At 36.9% G+C, this 21,723-nt stretch overlaps 2 protein-coding genes across 3 annotated transcripts in view; both read left to right on the top strand.

Moving 5' to 3' along the window:
- taldo1 (transaldolase 1) overlaps positions 1-1,279 on the top strand; it is a 19,022-nt gene extending 17,743 nt beyond the window's left edge. The window contains exon 8 of the mRNA XM_042490472.2: positions 771-1,279. Coding sequence (XP_042346406.2) covers positions 771-803 — 33 coding nt within the window. The 3' untranslated portion in view covers positions 804-1,279. The remainder of the gene's footprint in view (positions 1-770) is intronic.
- On the top strand, positions 1,265-21,723 carry LOC121943763 (uncharacterized). 2 transcript variants are annotated; one of them, XM_042487372.2, is made up of 17 exons: positions 1,265-1,404; positions 1,582-1,647; positions 4,562-4,637; positions 4,749-4,912; positions 5,566-5,756; positions 7,915-8,019; positions 8,821-8,959; positions 10,112-10,262; positions 11,333-11,465; positions 11,586-11,738; positions 12,862-12,899; positions 13,019-13,048; positions 13,167-13,333; positions 14,012-14,766; positions 15,486-15,585; positions 17,952-18,222; positions 20,674-21,723. In XM_042487372.2, the coding sequence occupies exons 4-17, from the start codon at positions 4,781-4,783 to the stop codon at positions 20,754-20,756; spliced, it is 2,448 nt and encodes an 815-aa protein (XP_042343306.2). In that variant the 5' UTR covers positions 1,265-1,404; positions 1,582-1,647; positions 4,562-4,637; positions 4,749-4,780; the 3' UTR covers positions 20,757-21,723. The 2 variants fall into 2 exon arrangements, with proteins under 2 accessions (XP_042343306.2, XP_087943148.1); XM_088087022.1 differs by lacking the exon at positions 1,582-1,647 and having other exon boundaries at positions 1,341-1,404.

The raw sequence follows: 21,723 nt of genomic DNA, 5'->3' as shown, positions 1-21,723 counted from the left end.
GCCGTCTCTGCCTAAATAATTGATCTGTGGATCCACTGAGAGCTGATCAGAACGATGGATGAGAGGAACAGCTGCTGTGATTGAATGCAGACTTTTAGACTCCAGCAGAAACACAATTAAGTTCCTCTTTTAATGCTCCGTCTGTGCCCAGAGTACGCTCTGCGATCCAAGAGTGTGGTGCAATGCATAACCGGATTGTAATATATTTCAATAGTTGTCGAGTTTTAGCCTCAATGCCTGCCTGAGCAGGACCCGGCTTCAATAATCAGAGCATGCAGGACAACTCCACTCATTTCAAATCAGTTTCTTGAAATGATAATTGCTGAAGTGTTAGGTTGAAAACCTCAAATAAAAAGAAAAACAAATCATGCATGTTAATTCAGCAAATAAATTGATTTCATTTATAACAGAAATCAGGTACGTCAACCAATATATGTATTAAAAGATCCTTTGATTTCAATTTCTTTGCACAGTAGTGCTTCTAACAAACAGTCCATCTCTAAAAACAGAAAATCTGTTTATGGCAGCAGATGCGAATGTGAATGTGTGGAAAACTGACATTATGATGGTTCTGCTCAAAAACTGCTGGAAATGTGGGCTGATTTTCCTGATTTAATTGAGGTCCCACGGATCACCTAAAAAATTTAATACCCAGTCCAGATTCCACATTTGCACTCATAATAGTGACATTTCCGTCTTTATAGACATGACTCACTTGTGCACGGTGTTTAACGAGTTTTGTTTGCTGTTTCTGTGTTTTTTTATCACAGGAGAAAATGCTCAACGTGAAAAACGGCCAGTAATGGACAGATTTGGTGTCTGCGGCTGCATTAAACTATAAGAAGTTAGCAGGCTGCCTTCTTTGTCTCCAACTACCTGAGAGAAGGCCCGAAGCACCAGAAGGCCTTCCCTCTCCTCATCTGACCAAACCGCAGGGACTCCTGACCGGACACCTGTCCTCTCTTTAGTCTGGGAGTAACACTGTTTTCTGACCAAACGTACATGGTGATTGATGCTTATGTGGGTGTGCCGCTGCTGTAAAATAGTCTTAATATTAACTAGAAATTTAAGCAGAAAGGGAAAAACTTTTCAGGAAAAAACTGCCGTAGTTTGAGAGTAATATCACGTGACTACTGGAGAGAACCACGAGCACTTTTTGGCAGAAAAGGACCACAGTTTTTTCTATCAGCATCATTTGGATAACCTGATACAGACCATTGTTTCATCATTCCTCATAATCTTTTGCTCTTTGAAAAAAAAATAAAAATCTCAGTCATTACAGCTGCGTTTTTGGTTCTTTTTGTTCCGTCTCTGTCTTTGTTAACAGATCAGTGAGTTACAGCAGGTGTCAGACACACAAAAGAAACACTGCGAGGCCTTCTGAACGGAGCGACGGCAGCAGAGGTAAACTGGGATTTTTCATATCAGTGTCACGATCTGTTTCTCTTGCTGTCTCCTGCTGGTCGAGCCAGTTGAACTCCATTCTGTCTCTGCCCAAAATTTGGTGGAGCTCCACCTCAGCTCTCTCAGAGCGACATAGAAAGAAGTCATTTGCTGAGAACTCTTAATGCTTCCTCGAAGCCTGACAGAAACGAGCTAAAGAGGAGCTTTGAAGCTTTTGACTGGAAGTGCAGCAGGTGGCTCAAGGTAATTAAAGATTTATTTAATATCTATTTTAGTTATGTTTTCTGTTGAGTTTCTGTGTTTGTTCTGGGGACACTGAAGTCGACCAAATGTAGTTTTAGTTGTAGTTTTCACAATAAAGCTTGCAGAATTGATCTGTTATATGACTTAAAGGTTTTACTGCTTGCAAAGATTTCTAATTTGGGTTATAATAATATAACTGTTTTTCACATTTTAAGCACATAATTAGTGTTTTTTTAGTGGTAATTATGCACAGAAGTTAAAGTAAAACAAGTTTGTGATCCACCAAACATGAAGCAATATTTACAGTCTAAACAGAATGATTTTACATCAGAAACTTTAATAAAACAAGCAGATTTTTCATGTATAAAGGAGCAAATTTGACTTGAGAAACTGCAATGAGCACGTGGCACTGAGAAAATCACATTGTCAGTGTGCAACAGAAGAAAGTTCAATTATACATATAATTTGTAAAAAGCAGGAGGTGTTGCACGACTTTAAAAAGTTAAATCTGTGTTTTTGTAGCTGTAGATAAATAAATTAACTCCTTGTATGTTATATTCAGCGCTCAGCGAACCTGACGGTCAGCCGTGTTTCTGCAATGTGTCTGTTCCAGTTTTAAACCTGTTTTGTAAATCTGCTGTTTGGCTGCTCGGCTCTGAAACAACAAAAACATTTCAGCCAGTCCTCTTCAAACCACTGCACCTTTCTGTCCTTCTTACTATACTTTAATAACTGGGATTCCTGTCACATGATGTGTCGAAATGAATTAAAATCATTTTATATCAGATCAGGGTCAGATTGACATAGTTTAGGCCCCCGGAGCGAAAACATACAATGGGCCCCTGTTGCTTCGTCATCAGCCATAACTTACAAAAACAAAAATGTTAGAACTCCAGTATAGAGCTTTTACTGGGCTTGTTTTTCTAAAGGTGGATGGATAAGCAACTTCACATAAAATATCTCGTAAAATGCAAAACAGTTGTAAAAGTTGACAAGAAAATTACCTTAAAAACTAGCTAAAGAGAAAAAATCATCTGGAAAATTTTCGAATAATTAAGGAAAAATACAAAAAAACAAAACACAGAATTATTCTCATTATCAGAAATTATTTTATTTTAGCACATTGTCAGGTAATTTCCCGTTTTGATTTTTCTCATTTTATTATTGTTTGGTTAGTTTCATGTCATTTTCTTGTAACTTTTTACTAATTTTCTGCTTATTTTTAAGTTGCTTATTACCTGTTTTCCATGTTTGTTTTTTTTTTAATAACTTAAACCAGTTTTAGGTGTCAAGGAGTTTAACCCAAATGGGCTTCATTTTTATTCTGTTGTGGTGTTTTTGGTTCTGAAAATATCCATCATCCAGAATACCGAAAACAGTCCCTGGCTGCTCTTAGTGTCATCTACAACATCTCTCATTAACAACATTAATAACCTGTTTATGATCATGTTTTTGGGCATCCTGCTTATGTGTTTGAGCATGTTTTCTGTCCATGAGAATCCTAAATATGCTGGCTGGAGTTCACTGAGATGTGAACGGGGAATATAAATAACCAAATTTCTCATGTTAACACCATATTGTGAATGACGTCATCACCAGGATAAACCTCATAAACAGGTTTTTTGTGTCCATGTAACCCGACTCCAAATTTAATGCCCTGTGACATCACAATTTTTTACTTTAGGGTCTATTTTTTTTGGATTTGGGCGAGAATTGTTTATGTTTACGACTGTTTTTTTCACTGTCGTGATTTCGGAGAATTGGGATAGTACCCCTTTAATATAATTTTGTTCCCCTGTGTGAACTTCTGTTTAATAACTTGCTTCACCAGAGAAAGTATCAAGAAAAATAAAAGTAATAATATCATGACAGAGTGAACGTGATGAGAGCCGTTAAATTGTCACATAACGTCCAGTTATTTATGTCCACGACGTTTTATTCAACACGCTGGTCCACGTACGTGCAATGCAGCTTTTTGCACCTTCTTCCATCTTCGACATCAGCATGCAGATAGATGTGAATTTTGAATTATTTTTGTATATATTGTGTATCTCAGGCTCAGGCGGATGCATGTCATGTTGCAATAACTGGTTTAATCTCGTGCTGTTTTCAGACGCCTTTCACACGTATTTAAACCTTTGAGCCTGAGCAAAGTGGCTTGATTTCTTTCCAAAACATGGGGGTTAAAGCGATGAGCTACTTGGTGAGAAATGTCAGTAGATTTGGAAAATTATTTTTAAAAATCAAGGGGAGGAAAAAAAAACAAAATTATTATTATTATTAAACACTTTTTTCAAAGCTCATTTGGTGGGGGGTTCTTTTGTAAATTTTCTTTGTTTTTTGTTTTTGGGGGTTTTTTTTACTAATTTATAGGTAATTTTGTTGTAGTTTTTACTAATTTTCCTCCTCTGACTTTGAATGTGGCGTGGTTGTTGGTGCCAGATGGGTTTGTCTGAGTATTTCAGCACCTGCTGATCTGCTTAAAATTATCTTACAAAATTATTATATTTTCTAAAATACTTTTTTGAAGGTCATTTGGTTGTTTTCTTTCTTTTTAACTAACTTTCAGGTTATTTTCTCATACTTTTTTTACTAATTTCTTGCTAATTTTTAGGTCATTTCTTCTTTTGTTACTCATGTTCTCTTTTCCGTGTTTCTAAAAGAAGTCAAGCCAGTTTTTATAATCTTAGTCTTGATTTAGCTCATCTTCAGCAACACTTTTTAGTGTTCATTGATTTATAGCTTTGTTACTGAGTTTCGATGCTTTGGTCTCCACGTACCACCTTTTATTCAAACCTTTCAAACTCCCATACATCATGCATGACATGCCACGTACTGCGCCATACCATGAATTGCAGAGATGTAACTTTCACGTCAGTCATCGCCTCTTTGTCTCCTCTCTCGCATGTTTCAGACAGTAAATCACAGTCTCTCCGTCACCGAGGTCAAACAGCAGCCTTCTTTCAGAGTGTCGAGGCACATTATGCCGGGTATGTGGGCCGCACAACAAGACCGTTTTATGACAGCATGATGTCGGCTCAGTGATGTTCATGTTAAAAATAGCACTTTAAACACTTCTTCTGTCCCTGCGTCTCCCAAAGGTTCAGACTTCATGTCCGACTGAGGAGCCGACATGTTGGACAGATTAAGACTGAGCGTCCTGCTGCAGGGCCTGACTCTGGTCCTGTTAGGCCCGGCCTGCGAGGCGTCTTCTCTGGGGCTGACGGTCCACGCTGTACCCCTGGACAGCGATGGAGGAAATACTGTGAGAAACGTTTCATGCAAAACCCAAGTCCAAACTCTTTGGCACCAGCAGAAAGTTTTGTTGTTGTTTTTTTTTTTAAGTTTTTAATCTTAGATTTATTTATTTGAGACTTCTGTGCCATCAGAGGTGACAATACAAACCGTGTTTCTGCTGTTATTTATTTATTTATTTATTTTATGTTAAGAGGCCATCGTAATTAGGAACTTTACAAGTATTTCTCACATTTTCCTTTTTTTTCTAATTATGTTTCTCACATAACAAAACCTTTCTCGGTAAAAGTTCAATAATAATAATATCACATGAACACAGTAAATCTCAAAAATTATAAATTCCTATGTAATATCTATAGATTGTGTAAATATTTATAATTACTTAATTTGTTTAGCAGAATCTGAAGTTGTTTTTTTTTTTATGTTTTTCTACATTTTTTATATTATTAAATATATTTTTTACAGCTTTTATAATGAAACTCAAACTATCACAGGTTGTTTTTTTTTTAAATCCAGTTTTGTAAGTGGGCCTCAGCAGAGCCAGAGGACTCTGCCTCTGGCTCTGCTGAGTGAGTGAGGACAGACTGACAGACGGAGCTCACTCTGCAGGTTTGTATCTGCAGCTCGGTCGTAAAATCGTCGCTCTGTCTCTGCTGCCTGCAGGTGCGGGCTCACTTCAGCGCCATCGCTCCCGCTCCGTGTCCGGGTCTGACCGGACTCTGTGCAGACGGGGAGGACTGTCTGGTCCACGCCACCTCGCTCCCTTTCAACGGCAGCAAACCCAGCTCGGGCTGGTGTGTCCGCCAGTGGCAGAAAACGGTTCCCAGTAATTATAAAGCCACTGTAAAATTAGGGTAAGAGATCAGTCACCTCAGACATCTGATTATTACCATTTTTAAGCTTCCACGCATTTTTCTCATAGTGACCTTCATACTGAACTCCTTGTTAATTATTGCGTCTCGCTGTTTTGTGACGTTTTGGGGTCACATAAATAGTGTTTCTTCATTTTTTTCATATTTTGTGGAAATTATCTTGATATGGTTCTTAGTAGGTCATCTTCGTTTTCCCCTCAATAATCTAAATACATGATTAAGAAATAAACATTATATATCTCACCTTTACAGAAATACCTTAAAATACTCAGTCTGCATGCTTTTGCTGATATTGTTTTTTGTTTTTCATATTTAAAGTAGAATAATTTTGGGTCTCTCACCAGAGGTGTGGACTTTAGTCACAAATTCAATGACTTTCGACACGACTTAACAAAATCAAAGGAGACTTGAAACTCTATCTGGGTGTTAACAGCGCTCATCCTTCCTCAAATCAGACATTAAAAAGTATAATTTTTAAAGATTTTTCATGTACCTTCATTCCCTGAAAGTCAACATTTAATTTCCCAAAGAACTATGAAAAACTAATGTAACATTACTGAGCGAAAGTTTGAAAAAATGATACCGAAAATGATTTCCTTCACACACGAAAACAAAGTGCTGTTTGCGAAATGTGTGGGTTGAAAATCAGAGATAAAGATTCACCTGTTTCCAATAATTCTTTTCTTTAATAAGTGCAAGATTATAAAAGACATGTATGATTTTTGTGAATATAATATATTATTATTTGCATGGTAAAATGGTGAAGAGCACATTATGACTTTTTAAAGACTTAAACTCAGAGTTTAAGGACTTGGGAATTGTCTGTCTTGACTCGGGACTTACAAAACCATGACTCGGCCCCACCTCCGTCCCTCACTGTGATTACTGTCTCATGGAGGGTAAAAATAATGGTTGTAACCAACATGACATCAACCACTGGTGTGTGGACACCATACTGAAGCCTCGATTTTGGCATTTTGTTTGATTTTTGGAGCGAGGAGTGACTCTGACTCACTGGGCAGGTTTCCTTTACAGATTTACACAAAACTTAAGCCATATTTTTGAAATGTTGACAAAACACAATTGTTCTGTGACTTCCTCTCTGTTGATAACATTTCAGTAACCATGGCGATGGATGTTCAAAACAATAGCAGGTTTATTTCTATTGCAGCCACCAAACAAGCCGTCATTATTCACAAACCAAGGCCACGTAGGCGTGTTATGGAGCCTTAATGGAAAGGCGAGCTCCTCATACGTGGGAGCGTCCACGTATGAGGGATTTCTGGGAGCTGATAGTCCATGATTTCACAGAGGAATTGTGGATTCAAAACTTCTGGATGATCCGCTCAACTTTTGAAGAGTTGTGTGATGCAATAACAGCTCTTGTAGCTCCTGCTGCATCATGAGGGAGCCACTTCCTACCGACAAGCACATAACCTCAGCAACACATGTCCTAGAAAAGACTAAGAAGGGTTTCCGTTACAGTTTTGTGAAACCTGGCTCTCTTGAGTCGCCTGAAATGCCACCTGTGAGCGTAAAAACTTTTTTGCGAAAAATGGAAGTTTTTTTTTTTAAATTAGGCACATTTTTATATTCGCTATTTAAATTTGAGGTTAATGGAAACCTGTCTCCTGACTGAACTAACGCCTCACAGACGGCCCGTCACTCAAAGTAACCCCACCCTTATATATGCATAACTTTAAGCCTTAATAAAATGTAAACAGGTGAGTTATATTAAAAATTCTCCCCCCGTGCAGTTATCATGAATGTTGAAATTAGCTTTAGAGACCAAAAGCTGCTGTAGAGTTTGGCATTTTAACATGAGGGTCTACGGGGAGCCTCAAGTAGACATGGAAGTTACTGCAGGTTTTGGCACTTCTGTGTTGGCTTCATTTTTCAGTCACTTCTGACTCATTTGTTGCTCGTTGCTTATATTTGTGTAACATCGCCGCAGTAATCCTGCCTTTAGGTGTAATGTACCGAGTGCTGTCTGTGTGCAACAAGTCCTCCAGGCTCCAGTTTCACTCTGTCTGTTCTGCATAGTTTGTCTCGTGTCATTGACCCAGGATGTTGTTTGAGGTTGTGGCTGGAATCAGGCCGCTTTCTCTAATATGCACTTTTTTATTTCTTTAATGTTTAGGTCCGACACAGAAATGTTTGTATGGATGAAAGCAGGACCACACGTCCGGGGAAACAGCGGGAGACTCAACAATCCTGCTTATGCTGGTCTGCATCCTCCACTAAGGTAATGTGAACACACACACACACACACACAGGGAGATTTGATTTAACTCTTTAAAACCTGTTGTGACATTGGTTTTCTTTTGGTGCGTTCAGACACTTCTCACAAGCTTTTTCAACCTTGAGAAAATTGGTTGGATTTCTTTCAAAAAACTTGGCCAATTTTGCAAGAAATGTCCCACAAATTGCAAGAAATTAGCAAAAAGTGGTGAAGAAAAAAGGGGGAATATTATTAGAAAATTAACAAAAAACAGGGAGAATGTCCAGAAAATATAAACAGTGAAAAAATGCTCCCCTTGGGGATTCATAAAATAAAATAAAATAAATCGATTGTACACCTGTCTCTGTGGCGAAGAGGTCTTTAAAGGGATACTTAGCAGATTTTCCAACAGTTTTGTGTCATTAATTGTGTGTATTTTGTGCAGATGAACTGTGGTAAACTTTCCTTCATCCAACCAGTAACTAGATTTCCCTCCGCTCGCTGTAGCTCAAACTACAGGCTGCACTTCCACATTTGTAGAGCCCATGAAAGCCAACCGCCTCAAACACCGAACAGCTGATCAAGAGACACACCCGCCCCTCTGTCTCTGTCCCTCAAACTCAGACTGAAATCATATTAAATGCTAAAAATTGGCCTTTTTGTCGCCTGAAATGTTTTCTCTTCCCAGAAGTAGCCAGCGCCTCACCAATAAGTGCACACCTTGTTTTTCAGCTGCAGAGATTAGTCAGTATCCACTTTTACTGATCTCCTTAGTTGTTGTATTTGTGATTTGAGGGCTGATGGTCTCTTTGTGTCCTCCGTCAGAGCTCGTGCGGACTGTCCTCACCACTTCCATCTGTCCGTGAAAGACCTGGACGGCGACAGGGTGAGATGTCGCTTCGCGCTTCCTGAGGAGGGCGAGTGCGTCAGCTGCACTCCGCACACGTTTATAGAGCTCGATGAGGTGAGTCCAACTTCAACATGTCTTATTGGTAGCATCTTCAGTATTTTGTAATCTGTATTTTCTATGTGTTTTTTTGCATTTCATGTAAAGTGTCATTGAGTGCTTAGAAAAGCACCATATAAGTCCTATCAATAATAATAATAATAATAATAATAATAATAATAATAATAATAATAATGATATTATTGTTATTATTATTATTATTATTATTATTATTATTATTATTATTATTATTATTATTATTATTATAATAAAAATAATAATTATGTTATGCTCTCCGCCAATGTGTCATTCTGATTGATTGACGGCTCTCACATTTAAACAGACTTTTCAAATTGCTGCACAATGCAGGATAAAATAGAAAGATCATAAACAGGGAAATAATGGCTTAAATGTGGACTAAATAACAATGCTGATACCTTTAGTGAATGCAAAACCAGTGTGTCGTATCTGCAGTGCAGCTGTGGCTGCGTGCAAAGATTATAATATCAGATGGAAAGTCGACGGATGGTATCATTGCCTCCGTGAAACAGGTGACCCTTTCTGCGAGGTCCACCACACAGACGCGCTGTCAGATGCTGTGCACAGAGTTATTATCAATGTCTCAGTTTTCCCGAGCTCGTGCATAACTCTCGTGCATAAAGGGTAATCTGTGTAGTTTGTATTTTCACAGTAATGGGCTATTCGTCAGATAGCTGCATCACTGTGTCATTTAGGTCAAATTCTGCTTTTTTAGCGGTATTTGTGGGACTGTCAGTCCAATATTGTAAATAATAATAAAAAAATAATAATCTCTAATAATATATATTTTTTGGCCCCAAAAAGGGGCCCGAACAATGAAAACTGGAAATCTCCCACTATGTATGCAGTGCAATGTATATATTTTTTTACGTTTGAAATGTATTAGATATATTTCAGAAATGTATTATTGCTGTTATTAATATGCAAACTGGTTATCTTACTGTGCTGTGGGGCGTTTTTGAGGTCATTCATGTGTTTCGTTGCGTGCGCGTCTGCAGCTGAGCAATTAATAATAATAACAACAATAAGTTATCTTGAATAACCCACGGACGTTGCTTTAGACCGTATTCATCATAATGATTTCAGCTCAGTGAAAACTTACCTTCTGTTTGACTAAACTTTTTTTTTTAGGAAAAATGTGCATTTTCATTCACTGGAAAAGCGCCAGCAGGACAGTATTTCATCTACCTGATGGTGGAGGACTTCATACCGAAGCCCAAAACAAGCATCCCCACGGCCGACGAGCCCCTCAGCTCTGTCCCTGTGCACCTGTCGCTCACCGGTGAGTCTGTCCAGCAGACATCAGCGTCATTAATGCTGCCTGTGCGTGTCATTAAACACACACAGACTCACAGAAACGGGATAAATAACTACAGTGTTGAAGTAGAAAACATAATATTTTCAGTTTAAGTTGTGTCCCAGAGTTTTAGTCCTTCCTTTTTCTCTCCTGTCCTCTGTTATAATTTAGAGTTATAGAAATGTATCTTACTCTCCTTATTTCCTTTTTGTCCTTTTTTTTGAGAGTTAAGTGATAGGGTCAGAGAGGGAGAGTTGATTATCATTTGAAGAACTTATGTCCAAATTTCGTAGTTGATCATTGATTTGAGATTATTGTGACTCAGGCAGAAGAAGTGGTTAACTGTGGACGAGGTTTTGTTGAAATAAGCTATTTTTTTTGGTTTTGGGAGACAAATTTTTTCAAGTGATATATGATCTATTAGAAGATTCTTCCAGTATGTAAAATTTGTGTTATTTTTGGATTTCCAGTTTGATTTCATTTTTGATTTGATTCGATTTGATTTATTTCGAACATGTGAAAAGGAAATGGAGAAATAATTATAAAAAAGCAAACAGACAAAAAAGTAATATTTACAGACAATAAAAAAAATAAAGTGAAAGAAATGGTCAAACACACGATGACTTGGTTTACATTTAAAGGAATCAGATAAAGTACAAATTTATTTAAACCTATCTTTTCTACATATGTCATTGAATTTTAATTAACCTGCTTCCTTATCAGTTTAAACTTATACTCTTATACTTATACTAAACTTACACTTATACTCCACAGCCTCCTTTTACCCCATGTGTAATAATAATAATAATAATAATAATAATAATAATAATAATAATAATAATAATAATAATGACAATAATAATAATAATAATAGTAATAATAATAATAATAATAATAATAATTTAACACTCATGTATAAGAGACAAAATAAACACATTAAAGAAAAAACAAATGATAAAAAGAGAAAAAATCCACAGTTTTCAAACAGTAATTCTGATAGATCGCCGAGGATGCAGACCTGTGGGGATAAATAATCAATAAATTCTTGTTTCCAGTGGAGGAGTCGACTTCCAGCTGCAGCGCTGAGCCCGTGGCAGCAGACGAGACCCCCAAAGAGGACTCCTCGATGTCCATCCTGCCGTACCAGCAGAAGCAATTCAGCGTCGACTTTACTTCAGCGCAGGAGCGGTGCGTCCTCTGTGGCCTCTTTGATATTTCACCGTTTATTTATAAATGTAGATCCGAATAACAATAATACTTAAAAAGACAAGTGAACGTTGAATTAAAGGTTTCTCTCTGTGTTTCCAGCGTTTTAGAGATCGCAGTGGTCGGCCCTCCTGAACTCCACAGAGTTGGTTTCAAATCAGTCGGCTCCCTGTCGACCATGACCATGGCCTTTGTCCGCTCCGAAAACAAACTGGCACGCCTTTTACCCATCTGCTTTGCAGCAAATACAAAGAGGTAAGTTATTCTGTGAACTGAACGCCACTAATGCTGCCAGACAAACACTCCTGCCCCCCCATGAGGAGAAAAAAGTGGAAAAATTCTGGAAATTTATACTAAGATGTATGAAAGACGCTTAAAATAGCCTGCTCAATGCATATATTTTCCTTTATGTCTAATACAGTAAATATTTAAATGCCTCTATTAGTAATTAGCACCAATATTGTGCTAAAAAAGTAGTTTAAAGTGTACTAGTATTCCTATTTACCAGATATTTAACACACCTGGAATATTTGTCCGTAAGTCTGTACTACTCATACTACCAATAACTTATAACAGGATTCTTCATCACTTTTCTTGTGCTGCGTTCAGATGCCTTTCACAAGCTATTTAACCCTTTTGAAACCTGCGTAAATTGGTTTGCTTTCTTTGGAAAACATGTTGAAAAATGGAATGAGCAACTAGGTAAGAAATGTCCCATATTTTGCAAAAAAAAGTGTTTATTTTAAAAAGCTAGAAAAACATATTTAAAGCCAAACTATATTTATAATTATCAGAATTATACATTCATTTTTTTAGATACAACATTACAGATAGATTTTAGATACATTTTTAAGCCCTTTTTTCGCTCATTGCCTTTTTTGTGTGTGTTTTTACTTTACTTTTTTACTTGTGTGTCTTTCTTTCCATGTTCTTCAAAAAAAAAAAAAAAAAAATCAAGCGTGTTTGCCCAGGTTTTAAAGAGTTAGTGGTCATATTAACGAGAAGGAGGGCATGAAAGGGTCTATGGTTAACCACTAAATAAGTCCAAGTACAACAGTTTATTTACTGAATTTTTGTATTTACATGATATATGTATATTATATCTTCTTAATCTCAATGGGACCAACCTGGTTAGATAAAGGTTAAATCAATAAAATAAATAAATAAACCAATCTTGTCCACACAAACACAGATGTGCATAATGTACATATAAAAACAAGTAACTACAGGGCAACCCTCGAGGTTAAAAACACACCCAGGCCTCGACCTGTTTCGTGTAAATCTTCCCCCTCTTATCCTCCAACACACAAACACACAGCTTCCTCTGCCACAGAGCATTTTTAGCTCATGACGTGATTTGCACTTCTTGTCTCTCCAGTTTGCAGTCGGAGCCCAGATGCGTGTGGCTGTATCAAAGTAAGAACTTCCAAAAAATGTCATGAGAATGCCAGTTATGCTTCAAAGTGCGCCACTTCTCACCTCACTGCTGGGTTTCTCACAATCGATTCAAAATATGCCTTTCCTTATCTTTTCAGGAGAGATGATGGCGCTCCCTGCTGGAACAGGTGAAGAAAACATTACTCTCTGTTGCATATGTGTGTTATTTAGATTTAAAGTGTGCAAATAATGCACGTGAAAGGGAATATTTTAAGAATCAAAGACTCCGCTGCTGTCGGCCTGCAGAGCTGACGTGTGAGAAGACAGAGATGACTCTGGTGCTCCCGATCACCTCGCTGAGCGACATCGACCTGGCCGAGCTGCAGCTCAACAGCCCCAGCTGTCCCGTCACCTTCAACAGCACACACCTGACGGCACGCATCTCCCTGAGCGACTGCGGCACCAAGATTGTGGTAACACGCTTCACCTTTCTGCCTTAGTTTCTTTCTTAGATTTAATACATTTTTAAACCCTCCTGACATGTATGCAACACATTTCAAATAAAAACAATTTCATTTTTATACACAGCATTTCAGAAAGAGTTCTCCAGTTTTCATTGTTTGGGCTCTTTCTGGGGCAAGAAAACCCACTTTTATTTACTTTTTTTGTCCCACAGTGTAAATTATTGAGCAGAGCAATATTAGTTTCATGTTCTGTAGTTTATATCACATTTTCCTACGTTTATTTATCACATAGAAAGGGATCACAGCAGAGCTGTAAGAGTAACTTAACACCGCCTGAAGTCGCCTGTGGTTTAAAGGGACAGTTCACCCGAAAATCAAAATGACATATTTCCTCTTACCTGTAGTGCTATTCATCGGAGATGGTCGAGATGTGAAGTGTTCCTTCAGCTGTGGCTCGTGCAGGTGTACTCCAGTGTCGGGTGTGGTCACAGGTGTAAGACAGCACACCTGTGACCACAGCTGAGGTCAAACACTCTAAAAACTTTCAACCACGATCAGGCGGTAAAACGTTGTCCGTCAGTCGGGGGTGTTAAGTTACTCGCTAAATTCAAAAACATTTTGCACGCACAGATTATTCATCTGAATGTGAATTTAAATAGTCCTCCTTTTACTCTCCCTTCTTAACAGCACGCTGGTTCAGAGCTGGTTTACACCAACACCTTGAAAACGGTGCGTGAGTACACTATGGTGAGCCGACAGCCCACGCTGACCCTCCCTCTGGCCTGCCGGATCCCCGGAGTCCAGGTGGGAAAACCGAACTTTGAGATTGCCATGCCCAAAGAGAAGGAGGTCTTCGGTGAGATCGCTATATGGATAGAATTACACTTACCTGGAAAAGGGCCGCTGGCCAAATTTACACGCAGCCCTAAGTTACGCTCCCTCAGCGTGCTGCCACGACGAGTGCGTCGAGAAGCAGGATCACCAACAGAGAGCTCTGATAACAGCACCTCCTCTGATAACAGCACCTCCTCTGATAACAGCACCTCCTCTGATAACAGCATCTCCTCTGATAACAGCACCTCCTCTGATAACAGCACCTCCTCTGATAACAGCACCTCCTCTGATAACAGCACCTCCACCAGCACCTCCTCTGATAACAGCACCTCCTCTGATAACAGCACCTCGACCAGCACCTCCTCTGATAACAGCACCTCGACCAGCACCTCCTCTGATAACAGCACCTCCTCTGATAACAGCACCTCCTCTGATAACAGCACCTCCACCAGCACCTCTACCAGCGGGGAACTCGGGTCCAGGCTGTCCATGCTGGACCTCCATGTCTTGTCCAACTGCAGCATTGAGCGAGCCGAGATGATAGTGAGCAACTGTATAGAGTCTGCGACAGAGGACTTTGCAGTATCCCACCCCATCCTGGAGCAAGGGTCAGTAACAACCCACCTGCGTCCTGAAAAAGCTCACACAGGTCTCTCTTGAAAATGAGATCTCACTAACCTGATTTTATAAAGGTTTATGTGTAAGTTTGAGGTTGAAGAAGACGGATGCTGTATGAAATATTCTGAGAGAAATATTGACTCTCTTTTGGCTGCAGAAATCACCTCTAAATTCATATAAATATCATAGGAATTCATTTATTGAAATAAATGAATTCCTATGATATTTCTTTCAATATTATATGAATTTTTATTAGGACAATGTACATTAATTTACTCTCTGTAAACGTGCCAGTGTTAGCCACTCGGCTGATTTTCAACTGCAGTCCTTTTTGCAAGATGTTTTAAAATCTGTAAAATGATAAAATTCACATAACAAAAGTAGCAGGACACCATGAAGAAAGCAACAGACAAACAAACAGAAACTCCAGAGACAGAACAACAAACCATGCAAAGCAACAAGAAACAGCAGAACAGCAACAACATGTAGCATTTTAACACAAATAACCATGCACACAACATGCAGAGCAGCAACAGCTGATCAAATAAAATACACCAGTCATAATTTAGACCTTAATAAAATGCCAAAGATGCAGTTAGGGGTTAACAATATGTTCATGTGCACTCAAACACAGGCAGTGTTATGCAGGTTGTCAATAAAACAGATAATAAGAATTGATTCTAATAGTTTGTCGCTCTTTTTCTTCCAGGTGTGTCTCGTCCAACAGCACATTAGAGGTCGTTACCCAAAGATCCAACTCCAAGGTTTACCGCCTCGATTTGAGCACCATCGAGACCCAAGGATCAACGGTTTGTACAACATTTAATACATTTTTTCAGTTCTTCTCTGCTGGGTATTTTCTTAACCCTCTATGGTACGCACTATGATCCCAGTTGGTAAAAAAATGTTTGGGGTGTTTTTTTGTCTTAAAATAGACCAAGTAAACATAATGAAGAGACATTTTCAAAAAATATTATTTTTTTAGTAGTTTTTAGGGTTCGTTGCCATATGGCAACACCGTACCATAATGGAAAGTAATGAAAACATGAGAGTTTTGTTTAAAATTGTATGTAACATTTATTTTAAAATAATGTTATAGTATAAACAATCCCCAGTAGCCTGAACAGGCATCAAGTAAAGTGTTACCCATTTTACACTCTCTTACTGGTAATACCTGTCACTTCACTTTCATCCTCACTGTCCTCCCTCTCCTCACTGTCTCCATTGCCCTCACTGTCTCTGTCCTCACTGTCCCCACTGTCCTCATTCTCTGGCTCATAATCTTCATCCGTCTCACTGTCTTCATCACTCTCACTCTGTGTTTCCAGCAGCTCATTTTCCTCGTCACTGAATTCTTTGTCATCTTCACTATCATCTAGTGGGAGGGCTAGTTCAGCCTTTTTCCGCGATGTACCATAAAAAAAAATTTGCATTCATTCTGTAAATGGAAGAAAGATGTGTCAAATATCATCATATGCAATGTGGAAAGGACTCACAAATTGCATTATTATAGTTTAGAGACGATAGAAGATCAGTGTACACCAATGCAATTGCAAAGTAGGCCTATATACAAAATGTTATCAACATGCCAGGCTCGCAATCCATAATGGTACGGTGTTGCCATATGGCAACGTACACATTTTTAACATTTTCTATTATTTATTGATCGACTACAGTGCAAGAAACTACATGATAATGAACTTAACTAACCTATTGTTGAGTGTATATTTTTTTTCCCGTTGAAAAACTTCAAAAAAACACTTTTTTTGTTGAATTTTTAGGCGTCAAATGGTGAGGCTCCTCCCGTCGATGATGTCTGCAGAAAAGGGTTTCAAAATGGCCTATAGAAAGTAATGTGACAAATTTAAACACTGCTATTGGTTTACTTAGAACCCCACCTCTTTTTTAATGCATTACATCATAACTTAGGATGTATTATCTGTGTGTAGAAGGCTTAAAATGGGGTTGTTGCCATGTGGCAACGCTGTACCATAGAGGGTTAAAGTCGGGGTCGACAGATAATCGGCCCGGCTGATTATTGGGGCCGATATTTAATTTAATGATTGCAGATCAAGTTAATTAATTAACGTGCAAAGAAAGTGTCAGCATGGGAGGAACTTTTACTTTGTAAAATCTCCAAAAGCTATTTTTTAAATTAATTTTTAATTTATTTTTTCTCAACTTTATTTTTTAAAAAAGTCACTGGGTACTTTTCAAACTCTAAATATTAACAAAGATTTTTCTATTTTATTGTAAGTGCATATCGGTTCTAAATATCTGTTATCAGTCTCATGAACTACTAATAATCGGTATAATCAGCAACATCACTTTTCTTATGCTGTTTTAAGATCTTTTGTAAGTATTTAAACCTTTAAACCGCAAGAAAAACGTGGAAAAATGAGCAACTTTGTTAAGAAATGTTCTACAAACTCAAAGAAATTAGTGGATGTAGAGAATTGATACAGAAAAATGATCATATTTACACATTTCTATATACATATAAATCATGTTACAAACTTATAGTTTTTAATGTTTTTGTTTCATGTTTTTTAACACTTTGAAACCAGGGTAACTTGGTTTGATGTCTTCCGAAAATGGAACTTAAGACCAACTGACAAAGAAATAAGACAAAAAAAGTTGTTATAAGTGCAAAAAAATGACCGTAAAAAAATAGCCACTTCCAAACGAACCGAAAAAAAAAAAACAAGACCTGCAGAAAGGTACTTAAAAATGAAACGTCTGTAAAATAAAATTAACAGATAATATTTTAATGCTAAATAATATTTAATTTGGATACTTCTATGGACATTTTCCCTAGCTCCTTTAGAAATAATTTTCCAAATCTACTCATTTCTCGCAGTAAATGGGGCATTTTTTTGCCAAGTTGCTTATTTAATAAGCCAAAAGTTGAGTTCAGAGGTTTAAAACTTGTCAAAAGCATATGAATGAAGCACAAGAAAAGTGATGTGTATCCTGGTGTTTTCTCTATTTTTTGGGGTCGTTTCTTTTTTTGTTGCTCATTACCTTCTTCCCACGTTTTTGGAACAAATCCAGCCAGTTCGCTGAGGTTTCAAAGCGTTTTACCAGTGATTCAAGTCTAATTAATACTTAAAGTTGCTGTTTTTTAACTGTCTCCGCTCCGCTAACTTGCATCTGTTAATTTTGTGTCTCACAGATGTATGTTCAGTGCACAGTCAATCTGTGCATCTCCACCATGCCGTCTGAAAAGTGCCCCGATCTGTGCGCTCGCACCGTTAATCACAGAAGTCTGATCAACAGTTTGTTCACCAGCAGCTACACCATCAGATCAGGACCCGTCAGCCTCGTGGTCACCACTGCTGCGCCGACCACGACAACAGTCGCCAAACCTTCGACCGCAGCAGCCACAACTGTGACTACTGCTGCAGCCGTCGTTACAACCACGGCAGTCCAGACCACCTCACATGGTGAGACCTCCAAACCAGCCTCCGTGTCTTTGTTTTTCATGTGTTTGCCTCTGCATAGAGCTGACAATTAGCTTTGTTTTTCGTGTGTGTGTGTGTGTGTGTGTGTGTGTGTGTGTGTGTGTTGTAGTGTTTTGTTCAGATATGCAAATCCAACATAAACCATACTACAGGGACAATTCAGTGTGAAGATAACACGTATGCTGCTACAGTTTATGAAGGATTTTATAGTGTTTTCTTTTTCTTCTCTTTTGTTTTGTTTTGTTTTATTTCATTTTATTTTATTTTATTCTCTTTTTTTTTTTTATAATTTTTTTTGCAGCCAAAACATTACAAAAAAGACAGCTACAAAAGAATTAATTTCAAGCCTGTTTCGGCAATAATAAATCACAACAAAGCCAAGTGCTTAAAGGTTGTAAATAAATGGACAAGCCAAAAGGCTAGCTGGCAGGTAAACGAGTGAAAGCACACAAGGATAGATAATTTTTTAAAGTAAATTAAAAAAATAAACAAATAAATTAATCAATAAGTAAACGAAAAAAGAGAGAAAAAAGAGAAGGAGAGAAAACCTCATGGTTCAGGTCCATTTCCATTCGGTTCCTGTTCCAGACAGCCATCTCTATTATGTGAAGGATATTTTAAAACAAAAATAAAAAGTCCCATTTTGATCCATTTGGTCCCAAATAAAGAGAGAATAAATTAGTCAAATAAAATAACATAAGAAAAGTGGGGAAAATGCGAATTTACTTATGACTTGTTATCTTGTTTGCACAGCAAGACATTAAAATTTCCAAACGAAAATCCCCAAATTCCCCAATATCCAAAACTATATATACATTACAGAACAAGTGAGAGGAACGTTAATCCCAAAACTGTGACTGACAGCTGATTTTTTCTTCTGTGTGGATGTGCTGACAGTTTCAGCAAACATGAACGTTATTTTCATAAAAGTTACCAACTGCAGCTTTAAAGGCTGTAAACTGATCAGCTGAGAGGCCCCTGATTTAGCAACGCTGCTGCAAAATGCCCGGAGAGCTGCGTTCAACTGAACTAAACAACTGCTCTGAGCCCCACAGCCACCAGAGGGCCCCAAAATTAACACAGTAAAGGTGTTTCTCAGGACAAGGCAAGGCAGTTTTATTTATGAAGATTATTTCATACACAGATAAATGTAGTAGTATTTTATTCAGTAATCACACATAATACAATAAACATAAATATAATATATAATAATATAATAAAACAGACAAACAAAAACAACAGAGCTCATCTACATGCTTCTTTCCCTGAGTTATCTTTCTCTTTTTCTGTGAATAATGATGAAAAAGTATAGAAATTGAATTTTAGTGTATATATTTAATTAATTATTTATAGGTTTAAATGGATAAGGGAGCTAGTTAATTAAAATTCAATGACTTAGAGGGAAGGACTTAGATTAAGTAAGTTTTTACTTCTCCTTTTGGAATATGTGAAGCGAGTCGTTTTGTATTTAGAAATTTTCTTTTGCTTTATGTTTTTCATTGTTTGTAATTATTACTCTGCTTTTTGTCGTGTGCAATATTTCTATATTTCCTTTTTTTTATGTTTTTATGTTTATGTTTATGTTAAAAATCAAATCAATTTAAGCTACCCTTCAGAATGACAGAAAAACAACAACAGAAAACTTATTCACACCTGTAACCTTCAAAAATTACTTTACAAACCTTTTTAAAACCAAAAGTGAATTACACATTTTTAAACTTATACTTGCATCATTCCATAATTTGACCCCAATAATAGAAATACACTTCTAACTTTTATTCCCCCTTTGTATCTTTTTCTACAGTAAACTTACAAACACCTCTCAGATTATATTTGTGACATTGATTTTGCTTTAAACATTATTTGCATTATTTTTTTATAATAAAAAAAGTCATTACATTTCATAACAAAGGAATTTATGTTAGAATAATAATCAGTTTTATTAATGATTTCTATGGCTTGTTTTTGTAGTGACTTTTGAGTTTATAGTTTTAAAGGTTGATCCCCAGAGAAAGTAAGAAAGAAAGAAAAATGTCTGTTTTTGTTTTTTCCATGTACCACTCACTTCAATAAAATGTGAAACATAAAAATAAGACAATTCAAAGTTAAAACAATACAACTGAAAAAGAGAGATAGAGAAATACATTTTTTAATAATAATAATAATAATAATAATAATAATAATAATAATAATAATGATGTTTTTGTTTTAAAAAAATAATATAATATTTAATATTTATTATTAATTCTATAATTATTATTTATCTGAGCAATTTCTTTTTTGTTTTTTTAAAATTTAAGTATTTATTCAAGTTGCATTTTTCCTCCTAAATGTCTTAAAAATAAAATATATCTGTGGCTTTTAAAAATGTCGACTGTAAATATACAGACTGTAACTGTAAATGCGTTTAACCTCTCCTCTCCTCTCCTGCAGCTGCAGAGCGGGCCTCAGCCGTGGCAGCGGGAGTGATTTTAACAACAATCAGCGTATTTCTTCAAAACATCTTCCTTTACTGAACGCGCCGCAGGATGATGAAGCGTCACAGCATTAAAAGAACTATCTTTGCCTGTTTTGGACAATTAGAGAACGATACGCTGTTATTTAAAAAAATAAATGAAAAAATGTTACAACTCACATTAAATTATCCTTATTTACTGTACCGTATTTCAGCCGTAGCGGTGGGATGCTGAAGGATGTGACACAAACGAAGGAGTCGCACATTAAAATGTCGTCCTTATTTTTAATTTCCCTATAAGAGAACACTGACCACTTAACATCCCTGGTTTAACCCTTTGAAGTCTCAGCAGATTGGCTTGATTTCTTTCTTTTTTTTAAATGGAAAGAAGGCAATCAGCAACTTAACAAGAAATGACCCAAAATTTATCAAGAAATTAAGAAAAAGGTACTAAAAAATTACATTAAATTAACAAAAAAAAAGATCAAATTCCTTTAAAAAACAGACAAAAAAAATTATAAGAGCACCAGACTTTTTCTATTCTGCACTATTTTGTGTACTTTACCAGCTTGACACTGGATTTATTTCATTACTGAGCACATTCAATAATATTATTAATAACATTATAATTATAAATAACAATATTAGAGGAAAATTAAAATGGACAAAATAACAACAAAATAGGTTGAAAAATAGTCTTTTTTGAGTAATGTTTTAAAATAGTTTAAATGTGATTTGTTTGGAAAATGCCAGGTAAGTGGAACAAGAAAAACAAATTATACAATATTTAAAAGTACAAGAATACATGTTGTAGAGTTTAGGTTGTAGCAGTCAGTGAGAGTGATGCGATGGGAGGGGGACACTGTCAAAAGTGTCAAAAGCTTTGAGACCTAACGTCCTTTTCATGGTGCATACACTCTTTTATAAGGTTACGTTAACCCTGTGAACCCTTAGCAAATTAGTTTAATTTATTTAAAAAAAAAAAAAACAACATGAGAAAAAAGGAAATGAGCAACTTGGCAAATTAC

This window comes from Plectropomus leopardus, chromosome 1, assembly GCF_026936395.1.
Source record: "Plectropomus leopardus strain MGB_pleo_1.0 chromosome 1, ASM2693639v1, whole genome shotgun sequence".
NCBI lineage: Eukaryota > Metazoa > Chordata > Actinopteri > Perciformes > Serranidae > Plectropomus > Plectropomus leopardus.
This window is presented reverse-complemented; position numbering and strand designations above follow the sequence as displayed.